Raw genomic sequence first — 13087 nt, forward strand, 5'->3', positions numbered from 1 at the left:
ACAGGTTGATTTCATTTCTCTGATACTGCTAAACACTTCAAAGTCAAGTTTCTCCTCTCAAGTAAAATAAGCCATCCTGGGTTAGTCTCTGGGCGTGTGTCTGTTCCCCACACCGTAGACCATCCAGAAACTCAGTCCTGAGCCATTCTACGAACATCCCCAAAATTGTGAATTTGATTAGAAAGTGGTTAGATTGCTAATAAAACCTAAATTTGAATTTGTGCATGGTCCCTGGAAGATAATAGAGTAAGCCCATGAAGAATTTCAGCAGGAGGACCAATAGATGCATTTTCGATGGGTACATGGAAACAGTTCTATATCTGTTGAAACTCCCTGTTATCCCTCCCTTCTCTCAGCAGTCCTGCAGAGGGATCTCTAACTAGTATTCAGATCACATCGTGTCTCATCCTCAAACCCTGCAATGCCTTCTTCCCACACCACTCTGCACAAAACCTGACAGGCTGCTCACAGGGGGGTCCCTCCCTTCCTCTCCAAGTGTAAAGGAGCGCTAACAACACTGGGCTGGTAACACTTTCTGAGAAGGAGTGATTTCAGACTTCCTTCAGGGTTGATTTATACCTTCTGTTTCTCCTGCATCCATTATTCTGGAATCCTTTGAACTTCTTCATTTTGCTTCAAACCACATATGGTGATCGGAAATCATATACATTTAAAAAATTTTATGGTTTCCCTCCATATAATGTGAGCCCCACGAGTGGGAGAATTCTGTCTTGTTGTTCAGTAACCTCTTTACCTAGAACAGGGCCTGACATATAGTTGGCCCTCAAAACATATTTTTTGTATGAATAAATAAGAAACATTTTATTTAATACATTCTGTGTAGTTAGCATTTAAGACAGAGCAAAGGTTGAAATATATGGATAGTTTTGGTGCATTTGTATCCGTCATGTTTTAATGAAAAGGGGCTTGGTTCTGCATAGTTTCTTTCTGTCTGAAGACCATTAATATACTCGTTTTGTTTCATAAATGAGTTTTAAGATTAAGGGAAAGAATATTCAAATGGATTTATTAATTTAAATATTCAGTAGTGAATGAACAATCTTACTTGTATTGTTTACATTTTTAAAAAAGGTAGATTAAAACACAATTGGTATTTACATTTTAATGGCAGCAATCCTGGACAACAGGTAGGAAGAGCATGGGCCAGGAAGACACATCTATTAATCGAAACATTCGTGTCGCCAACACATCTTTGTAGCCATTCAGGTCCCTCAAAAGACAATAAATTAAGTACCTTTCTTTCAAGTTAAATTACACTTTTTTTCAGGCTTTTGTAATTAAATGTTAGATGAAATGAGCATCCTTTTGAAACTTTTAACAAAAGCTATGTTTGGACCAGAGAAAAGTAACAACTCGTTCACTTTCTAAATTGTTAAAAAAAAAGAAAAAAAAAGAAAAAGGAAATGTTCACTGAGTATTTTTTTTCCTTACGGTTCATTTTTCTTTCCCATTTTCAGAAATTGAAAAGGGAGGATGTGGGGACCCTGGTGTCCCTGCCTACGGGAAGCGGGCTGGCAGCAGCTTCCTCCACGGGGACACGCTGACATTTGAGTGCCAGGCAGCCTTCGAGCTGGTGGGGGAGCGGGTGATCACGTGTCAACAGAACAACCAGTGGTCTGGCAACAAGCCCAGCTGTGTATGTGAGTACTGTGCCTGGACGTGGCTGTTCTGTCCTGTGACTGCCAGGCAGGGGGAGAGGGAGGGAAAGAGGCAGGTGCACTTAGAAAGGGGGAAAGGGGGCAGTGTTCAGAACCTCTGGAGAGTGCTTCATTGACCAAAAAAAGCATGGGCGTTCTCAAACACCAACTTCCTTGCTTTGCTCACTCAGGTAAAACTAATCCATGCTATTGTTCCATCTCCTACATAAAAGTAGCTGAGAGCTCTCTGCTAGCAAGAACAGACCATGCATATAGAAGCCTGCTTCCCTCCAGAGCTTCTGAAGTGGGAGGTCTGAGACATTCGCAGGCGATGGGCTTGAGGACTTTGATAATGTCCTAGCACAGAAACACCAGTTGTGAGTGTGGGTAGCATCAGCTTGGGTTTCTGCCTGCTTCTCCATAAGTAAAGGGTTTATCAAATAGAAACAAAGTACTTCATGATTATTTAAAGCAAGATATTTTTTTTGTAACTGAATGCAGCATGGCCTGAAGACAAATATGGAATTATGTGGAATAAAAAGCAAAGCCATGCCCTAGAAATAAATCCAACAGGTGTCCTCTCAAAAAAAAAAAAAAAAAAAGAAATATATATATATATTACACACACGTGTGCATATGTATGTATGTGTATGTGTATGTAAACTGATATTAAGTACACCCCCTTAAAAGATAAATGTTCCAAGAGATTTTTATATTATCCACCCAATACATGGTCTGATTTTCTGAGTTATTATTTATTAATCATTACCCTATAACTAATAAAAAAATAAATAACTTGAGAAAGTGAACTTTAAAGGCAAACATAAAATATAAAGAGAAAAGTTATCCTAGAAGACTAAACAGAACCAATATTATTTTCTGGAAATTGCTCCTGTGACACAGACACATTTTCATATTAATGTTTGTTCTTCCGAAAGCAGGAAGCTGTAACTAGAAATTCCAATATTTGCCCCAAGTTTCCTATACTTGATTATGTGTGGGCTCTGGCTGTGGTGTGTACCATGAAATAGTCTATTTACAACTTAGGGAAAGAAGAAAAGTTATGGTACAGAATCACCAGTTCAAAACTAGTTGAACGACTGTAAATCTCTGCAAGTGTGGATTGCCTTCTAGTTGGAAGCCATCAGTCAGTTTCATGTGGCCACTTATTTGGCCATGTGCAAAATTGTTTGAAAATGTGTGTCTTCACAGTTTCGTGTTTCTTCAACTTTACTGCATCATCGGGAATTATTCTCTCACCCAATTATCCCGAGGAATACGGCAACAACATGAACTGTGTCTGGTTGATCATCTCCGAACCAGGAAGCAGAATTCACCTCATCTTTAATGATTTTGACGTGGAGCCCCAGTTTGATTTCCTCGCGATCAAAGATGATGGGATTTCTGATATAACCGTCCTGGGCACCTTCTCAGGCCATGAGGTGCCCTCGCAGCTGGCCAGCAGTGGACACATAGTCCGCTTGGAATTCCAGTCCGACCACTCCACGACCGGCAGGGGATTCAACATCACTTACACCAGTAAGCAAGCTTCCCCCCACACCACTTCCAGGCCCCCTTTATTTACACGTATGTGGCGTGTGGGGTCCAGGCTGACACTTCATAGCGTGAGAGTAGCACAGTTAGATAGCATTGTCCCGTCATCCTAAACACTACATCACCCCATGGAGGTTGGCATCTCAGTCAGCCTTATAATAGGGATTAGCTTTCATGTGTCTTTTCTCTTTCTCTGATTTTCCTTCCTTCCTTCCTTCCTTCCTTCCTTCCTTCCTTCCTTCCTTCCTTCCTTCCTTCCTTCCTTTTTCCATCCATCCATCCATCCATCCATCCATCCATCCATCCATCCGTCCCTATATCCAGCCATCCAGCCATCAACACATCCTCCATGCACCAAAATAGTGTATTAAAAAGGATTGAGGCATTTGGGGTGTGGAGCCATGGATTAGACCACCAGCACTAGGATATACTTAGTGAATTTTGCTAAGAGGGCTCTTTTCTTTGTCTCAAGGTCCTCATTTGCCAACCAGATTGTATTTAAGAACATCTACTTAAATGCATTGTTGAGGGAATAAAAGAAGGTAATAATGTTAATGATGAGTTATAAATCATAATTTACTGGCTGCCTACTTCTCTTGGACACTGTGCTTAAGATTTGCCAGGAATTATTTCATTTACTATCACAGTAACGCTGGGATATAGGCTAGACATTCCTCATCTGTAAATTAGGATATCTAATCATATCATCAGAATATCTGCCCGAGGGCAGATAAAAAACACAGGAGCCAGGATTCTAACCCAGATGTGTCTGAACCAAAATCCCTTCCAGCACCTGCCATATTTCTGGTTTTTCTTAGTGCGTGTGAAGAGTGCTTTCAAACTGTGAAATGTGGTAGAGATGATAGTTACACATATTTATCCATCTATTCTCTCTCATTCTCTCTCTCTCTCACTAGGTATCAATATTCTATTTGTTTAATGCATTTATTTATCGATCTATAAATGTACAACTGAAATTTAGAATAATAAATTGCTTTATTAGTAGGCTTCTTTCTTTTTAAATACACATACTTAGTATTGAAGTATTTTTGTTCAATTTTTTTTTCCCTTTAGCATTTGGTCAGAATGAGTGCCATGATCCTGGCATTCCCATAAATGGACGACGTTTTGGTGACAGATTTCTACTTGGGAGTTCGGTTTCTTTCCACTGTGATGATGGCTTTGTCAAAACCCAGGGGTCGGAGTCCATCACCTGCATCCTGCAGGACGGAAACGTCGTCTGGAGCTCCACCGTGCCTCGCTGCGAAGGTGAGGGTCTCCTATCACTTGCCAGTGATTTTCCTTTAAAATGGAGCATCAAACTTAACAAACAAAGGGACAAACAATCGTGTGGGTTTCCTAGGACTGCTGTTCCCAAGCACCACAGACCCGGTGGCTTAAACAATAGAAACTGAGTGTCTCATGGTCCTGGGGGCTGGAAATCCAAGAGCAAGGTGTCAGCAGGGCTGGTCCCCACTGAGCTGAGAGGGAGAATCCGTTCTGGTTCTCCGCCAGCTTCTGGGGGTTCGCTGGTGTCTCTGGAGGGGCCCAGCCAGCAGAAGTGTCATCTTAGCTTTCTCCATGTGAGAGCACCTTTGTTCCCGAATTTCCCCTTTCTAATGACATCAGTCACATTAGATCAGAGCCACGCTAATAACTCATCTTAACTAATTCCATCTAAAAGGACTCTCTTTCTGAATAAGGTCACATCTTCAGGTGCTGGAATGAAAAATCCAAAATACAGATTTTGGAGGGATATAATTCAGCCTATAACAATGGCATAGTTTTTAGTAGCTATGTTGTTTTATTGCCCTTAATGTAGCTGATATAAATACCATCTAACTAATTTTCTTCTTGACATTTCTGCTCTGGTTAACTGTGTAAGAAAACTGGGGTGGGGCGGCAGATGCGGAATAAGGAACATATTACCTCCAATGTTTACTCAGATGAAATATAGTTACTTAGAATATATATTCACAATGGCCCATACAAATTGAGCTAAGAAAAGTTTTTGTAAAAAAAACTTATCTCCAGTAAATATCAAGAAATACATCTTAAAATATGACAGTTTAAATTAAGTGGAAGATATAGAGACTTCCCATGCACCCCCTGTCCCCAGAGAAGCACAGCCTCCCCCACTATCAGCATCACCATGGGATGGTTCATTTGTTACAACTGATGAGCCCACAGTGACACATCATCATCACCCCGAGTCCATAGTTACATTACAGGTCACTCTTGGCGTTGTACATTCTGTGCGTTTGCACAAATGTGTAATGCCATGTATCCCTAATTCTAGTATCACACAGAGTAGTCTCACTGCCCTGAAAATCCTGTGCTCCACCTGTTCACCTCTCCCACCACACCCAGGCCCTGGGAACCACTGATCTCTTTACTATTTCTATAGCTTTGCCTTTTCCAGAATGTCACACAGTTACAATCATATAGTATGTAGCCTTTTCAAATGGGCAAAATTTACAAATTTTAGTGCAAAGGTAAAGTACCATTTTTGTCTACCAGATGGGCAAAGGTTTGAACATATTAATAAGAAGTATTACTGGCAAGGTTGAGGAGTAACTGACATTTTCTGGCCATTCTGTGAAGGGTATGAAATTATGGTATCGTGGTGTAAATTCATATTAAGCATCTTACGTTTTTTCTTAGTTTTTGAGCTATAAATTGTATTTCTGGTTGTAAGGGCATATTCAAGCAACTCTGAAAAGATTTTTTTTTTTTTCCAAGAATGCTTTTTGCAGTATTAACATAACAACCAAAGGTGCAAACAACTCAATTTTAAACAACAGAGAATCAGTTAGATAAATCATCACACATTCACACACCGGGATATACACACCACAAACAAATATTGTAACATCAGAGATGTTCATCATATATTATTGTGTGAAAGACCAGATAATATGACCACTTGTGTTGTAATATGCCATTTTTGGAAACATATAAATATTCAAGTATCTCATGGTAATAATTTTTAAAAGCCTGAAAAGAGAGTATTCACCAAAATGTTAGTCAGAGATGGGTGATTTTTTCCCACTGTCTATTTTTAAATTTCTCAGTTGTCTTTGGTCAGTAAGTGTTTATTTTACAATAAGTAAATTCAAAAGAAATAATGTGTCAAATATAACCTAGAGTTGAAGGTTATTCTCTTCTGTAGAACGATCGACCTAGAGTTCCCATGCGGGCAGTCTAAGCAGAACCAGAATCCAACCATGGCGGAGTGAACTCCTTAACCAGCTAACCAGCAGTGTGGTGGAGTGGGCTCATGATTCACAATCTCATCTTTCAGCCCAACTGCCAAAGTTATCATCCTCCATCTAAGCATCAGGGTCCTGCTAAAGCTCCGTAAAGATGTTCTCACTTTCACACTTTCATGAAGTGCTCCATTCGGTGGACGAGGAGCACCACTGGGGAGTGGAAAATTGACAAATTAAAGGGCAAGAGCACAATAGGAGGATTTCCATTCTTATCTATTTTTATCACGTATTTTAAATGTACAGCTTTTAAATGCTACATCGTATCTAGTGTTAATAAATAGGTAGGCAATTATCCTTTATAAATAAGTAAAATGACACTCATGGGTGCTCAAGTGATACTCACGACAGGGCATGTGTAGACATATTTGCCGGTACTGCTCCAGCCAAGCATAGCACTATTGGCTGTGAAGCATGGGTAATTTCATAAGAAAGAAGTTTGGGGAAAAAAAAAAAGACAGTACCTTCTACTCTCTGCTCTCTCCTGGCCGTGGTTCTCCTGTCTTTGGTGTGCTTACCTGTAAATGTTGTGTGCGGATGTGTTACAAACTGCAGGGCAAGTATGTTCATCAGCACGGTCAGGGGAAGGAAGCATCTCTAAGAAGTGGCAGGTGATGTTTAAAATAAAGTCAGAGGGCGGGAGAAAGTATCCTATTAAATGTGAATGGACCATTCTTGCACCATTTGGAAGAGACCTTCAGAGAAGTTCAATCAAAACTCAGCTATGCATTATTAACACAGAAAACTGTTAACACAAAAGACTAGTTAATGGTGAAATATTTTTTAAAAATTTACTCATACTGAGAAATCCAGTTATTGAGCCCTGGTGAATTTCAGGGAGTATACATAGGTGTTCTGCTAATATAACTAGCTAGATACCCCGATCGATATCCTTGCTGAAGACAAGTAGAAATGTTACTTTCAGGGGCACCCAGTGGCTCAGTCAGTTAAACGTCTGCCTTCAGCTCAGGTCATGATCCCAGGGTCCTGGAATCGAGCCCTGCATCAGGCTCCATGCTTGGCAGGGGCCTGCTTCTCCCTCTCCCTCTGCCTGCTGCTCTCCATGCTTGTGCTCTCCTGCTCTCTCTCTGACAAATAAATAAATAAAATCTTAAAAAGAAAAGAAAGCAAAACAGAAATCTACTTTCAGAATTAATTGGCTCTAGCTGGAAAAAATCAAATGGGAAATGAAAGATTTGGTACCACAAACACATTTAATTGAAGAGATACAGAAGGAATCTCAAGTTCCTTAGAGACTATACACATTTCTTGTTTTTCTCACATATTACTTGTTATAATCAATTCTTTACTTGATCATAAGGTCTAGGCTACATGTGCTGATCATATGCCAATCACAGTGGAAATATATTATACCAATAGAACCACAGAAAAATACTCTAAAGATAAAGCTTCAAGCCTTAAGTCATATGCTACCCCGTCAATGAGAACCCTTTCTGTTATGATAATGTGAGACAGGAAGCCTATGCTAGGAGGCAAATGCCCCAGTATCGAGCAGAAAGACACAAATTAAAGGAACTTATTGCTAATGTTAACAAGTTGGGGAAAAAATGAATGTTATATTAGTAAAAATCAAACATTAGAATAATGTAAGAGTGAATTATATTTTGATATCAATAAAATAGACAAAGCTTCTATGATTCTGATAAGAAAATTAGGAGAAAAGACAATTACAGGTATTTAGCGAAATCGAAGAAAAATAACCATGGTTACAAAAATAAAAATTCTACATAATAATAAAATAATAAGTTATTACTACTAGTAATAACTTTACATAAAGAGTGAAAGTCTCACAATAAAGCAATTCCTTTAAAAATTATGTTTATTTATTCTGGCAGAATTTACTGGATACCAGCACATCATGGACATAAATTTTTTGGCCCCTGGATGAAAGATTTATCTCTATTTACTTGTTCTGCCTCTAGCTTGCCCATAAATATCAGTGCAGCTCATTGTCACTAAAAACGCAAGTTAATTGGGGAGGGAGTATACAAGAATACATTGTCAATTCTATGGCAACAAATTTTAACATTCAATGAAATTGGTGACTTCCTAGCAAAATATAAATTACTCAAAGTGACCCAAATAAAAAGTGCAAAATGTAAATAAAATACCTAAAAAGAGATCTGAAAAAAGTGTAAAGGTTGGACACTGAGAAAGAAACAAGCACCAGAGAGGTGTGCAAGGAAGTTCTCTATCTTCCAAGTTCAGAGAAGTTGAGTGTTGGGAACACTATCACAGGTAATGCAAAAGATGCACTAACTTGTATATCATTTTATAAAGCCAGTGTTAAGTGTAATACACCCTAGCCATTAAATTTTAAAAAAATAAGCTATAGGGGCACCTGGGTGGCACAGCGGTTAAGCGTCTGCCTTCGGCTCAGGGCGTGATCCCGGTGTTATGGGATCGAGCCCCACATCAGGCTCTTCCGCTATGAGCCTGCTTCTTCCTCTCCCACTCCCCCTGCTTGTGTTTCCTCTCTCGCTGGCTGTCTCTATCTCTGTCAAATAAATAAATAAAATCTTAAAAAAAAAAGCTATAGAAAATATATATGTAATCAAAACGGGTTTATTTTAGAAATATGATATTGGGTAGTCCATCAGTGCAAATACACACTGAACCAAACACGAGTTTGCATTCTAAAAAGACCTCACTCATTTATTTCACCCATGTGAATAGGAGCGTCATTGGTGCTGTTCACTGGGTAATCTGAATCTCCATCAAGCAGGATGGCGTTTCTTGGCCCCCTTGGGGTTTGATGAAACCTGTTTCAGGTTCTGGCCGGTTAAGAATGAATAGAAGTGATATAGTCAATGTATGAATATACCTTTGATTGCCTCCTGCAAGACTAGGTCAAGAAAGGAACCCCTAGGGACACCTGGCTGGCTCAGTGGATGGAGTGTGCCACTCTGGATCTTGGGCTCCTGGGTTTGAGCCCCACATTGGGTGTGGAGATCATTTAAAAATAAAATGATGAGCACTTGGGTGGCTCAGTCAGTTAAGCATCTGCCTTCGGCTCAGGTCATGATCCTGGGGTCCTGGGATCCAGCCTCACATCAGGCTTCCTGCTCAGTGGGGAGCCTGCTTCTCCTTCTCTGTCTGCCCCTCCCCATTGCTCAAGTTCTCTCTTTCTCTCAAATAAATAAATAAAATCTAAAAATAAAAAATAAAAAACTTTAAAAAATTAATTAAATTAAATTTAAAAAAAAAATAGAAAGAAAAAGAAAGGAGCCCTGGACATGTAGCCTGTGTGAAAAATGAATCTCTCTCATCACAACTAGCACAATTGTGAAGTTGTTACTACACCATGACGTAATCTAAGCTGGCCGATACGACAAACTTGACTTCATCATTTAATATTTTTTTGTTTAATTCTGTTGACCTACAATAAAAAAATTAAAATATCTATTTCTTTAGGATAAAGTGATACAAGTTCTAATATACACTGTAAATTGTAAAGTGATATGTAAAAGATGAGATATTAATAAAATAAAAGTGATGTATGACAATGTTGGCACATTCCAAGAAATATAACAACTCAAAATTTTTAAAAAGCTTTACTGAAATAAAGGAAATGTACACATATGTATTTAGGTGGGAAGTAGGGCTTATAAAAATAAAACAATTCATCACACAGATTTAGAAAGGTCACATGTAGCAAAGTTAAAAAAATCTGTGTTTGCTCTATGTCTTTCTCATATATATCCTTGGATAGTAAAACACAAAATAAGTAAAATTGTTTAATTTTGCTTATGTCATACTCTAAAAAGGATTTGCTTCAACATGTCAAGAAGCATAGGAAAAAAGGCTAAAAATATGAATGGAAGACCTTAACTAGAAAAAATTTCTAATGTTAATTAGCAAAAATAGGTTATTTTTAAAATTATGAATATATAAAGTAATGAAAGTTTTCTTCAAGAACTCAAGGTCATAAAAAGAACTCTGATTTCCTATTAAATATCTCTAATTCTAGAAATAATGTCCACCTATCACAGCTGATTTAGAAAAGAAACTGTATCAAGAAAACATGATCTGCACAGCAACCATCCGTTTTTTTCCCACCATTAGCATATTTTTAAAATTCTACCTCCCTTTTACTCGGAAGAATTTTTTTTATTGAATTTAGATTATGCTTTATTATGATTTTGTATTCTGCTTTGTATAATGTAATGTTCTAATTGCAAAGAGTTACTCCTAGTAACGAAGTCTCAGAACATTATTTCAAATGTATTTGTGACATATTCCAATATATAGTCATAAACTTTTCATAAATGTTTGCTTTTCCTTTTATTATTCCATTATAAATGAAGCCACCATGATTACCTTTATAGATTTTTCTCTCAGATGTTTTTCTTCAGCCTCAAAACTTGGTTGAAATCATGTATAATTTTTTAGTATTTTAATGCATACGGCTATTTCTCCATAAAAGACTTATGTTTTCAAAAATGATTTTTTAAAACTAGGGACATGTTTATGTTTTATTTAATATCTGTAGAGTTACAAATTTGATTACAAAGAAAGCAAAGAAGTTTGAGAAGAAAAATCTGAAAAAAATATGTGGCTGGACAGAAACATGTTAAATACATGTCATTATTTAAAAATTCCTTAGATTAGGGACGTCTGGGTGGCTCAGTCCGTGAAGTGTCTGCTTTTGGCTCCTGGATCCCCACATGGGGCTCCTTGCTCAGCAAGGAGACTGCTTCTCCCTCTGTCTGCCGCTCCCCTGCTTGTGCTCTCTCTCTCTCTGATAAAATAAATAAATAAAATAAAATAAAAATAAATAAATAAATAAAATTTACAAAAATAATAATAATAAAATAAAATAAATTCCTGTAGATTATACAGAAATGCAACACCCCTTTTCCTGAGCACCAAGCACACACCTTCCTGAAACTTCTTTTCTTCTTTATAATCACGGGTCACTCAAAAGGACTGATGCAGATTAATTCTATGTTTATCGAATTTGAAAATTTTGTTTTGTTCCCTAACATTCAGTACTAATTTAGTATGATGTAGGTGGCAAGTCATTTAATAAAATAAACACAGCCCAAACTGAATAAGCACAACACACATCTTTAAGTATTGTATCTGCGCACACACACACACATACACACACACATACACACACATGTACACACACATACACACATACACACACACATACACATACACACACACACACACACACACACACCCCACAGGGAATTTCTGTTCCGATGTGAAGCAACTTTGCTAATCAATAGATATTTGTGGAATTACAAACACACATGAAATTTGGGTATCAATGGTATGTACTCATGAATTTGTTTGGACGGTTGGATGTGACAATTCGTGGGAGTCATTTATGTCCTACTTACACCTTGACTTTTCAGGTCATAGGAACTTTGCTGCGGCTTGATGATAAATGCCCGGATGTGGGATAGATGTGCTCTGCTTTCGAACAATGTCGCTTACTTGGGAATACTTTTAGCATGAATACTTGCAACCATGAAGTCCGTAAAGACAGAAGCACATCCCTGTGCTCACGGGCGGTGAAGTGGTGTATCCCTGTGTATTTGATGGGACCTGCTGACCCCTGAACTCTCTTTCAGCCCCGTGTGGCGGACACCTGACAGCTTCCAGCGGACTCATTTTGCCTCCCGGATGGCCAGGATATTATAAAGATTCTTTAAATTGTGAATGGATCATTGAAGCAAAACCAGGACACTCTATCAAAATAACTTTTGATAGGTAAGAAAAAAAGTTCTCTTCCTTAATTTGGACCTAACAACCCATGCATGTCCAATGTGTTTACTTAAACGGATCGTGAGACTTAGAAATAGGACAGTTCTCGGTTGGTTCCCCTAAAGGAGTTCACTTAAAAAGAAATAGTCATTTGCCTGATAAGTTTTGTTCTTCTTGAACTTTACCCTCTGAGGCTGTAGCTGAGTCCTCTCCACAGGCTTGAGTCAGGGGGTGGCAGTCCCAGGTCATCATTCTCCAGAGCTCACAACTGCTGGCCCTGCTGCAGACAAAACCCACAGGGTTTTGGACCTGTGGCTAAAAGACACTGCCTGGCGTGTGATTGCAAATGGAAGCCCACGTGGTCCCTTAAGGTGCCTTCTGGAACAGCCCAGGAAAATGGTTTCATGTCCTAGTGATGTTTTAGCTTGCAGAGCAGGCACACCTGCGACAAATTAGTGACCCGTGAGTGGTTCTATCACTGGAATGCTGTTTGGCTTTGCTATTTGAGAATGAATTCGATAATCTTAAAAAAGAATCATGCTCTTTGAATTCTCCGTGGTAAAACGTGTTTCCATTTATCTCTGCAATAAAATTGGTTGGATGGTTAACATCCAAAAATGTTTTCAAAAAGATATATGCTTAAAGAAAAAGATCTATGCTTTAAAATAGGAGGCGTATTTGTTTAGTGTTTTAAGCTTAATCTCTGAGCAATTTTAAGCTTCCTCTAACAATGAACTTCTTCTTGACTAAAAGAGTTTGGGTTTTAATATTCAGGATATTATAATGTCTCAAGCAGATGAACATTGCTACATTATTTTGTTTGTTTTCCACTAATTTTCTATTAATAATAATATATACAGGAAG

At 38.3% G+C, this 13087-nt stretch overlaps 1 protein-coding gene across 1 annotated transcript in view; it reads left to right on the top strand.

Annotated features, from left to right (window-relative positions):
• The window catches only part of CSMD1 (CUB and Sushi multiple domains 1), a 1039667-nt gene that overhangs the window by 645574 nt on the left and 381006 nt on the right, over positions 1-13087 (top strand). The window contains exons 11-14 of the mRNA XM_087856321.1: positions 1479-1661; positions 2871-3197; positions 4287-4481; positions 12091-12229. Coding sequence (XP_087712447.1) covers positions 1479-1661; positions 2871-3197; positions 4287-4481; positions 12091-12229 — 844 coding nt within the window. The remainder of the gene's footprint in view (positions 1-1478; positions 1662-2870; positions 3198-4286; positions 4482-12090; positions 12230-13087) is intronic.

Source organism: Ursus americanus, chromosome 27, assembly GCF_024610735.1.
Source record: "Ursus americanus isolate L20-20 chromosome 27, mUrsAme1.1.p, whole genome shotgun sequence".
Classification (NCBI taxonomy): Eukaryota; Metazoa; Chordata; class Mammalia; order Carnivora; family Ursidae; genus Ursus; species Ursus americanus.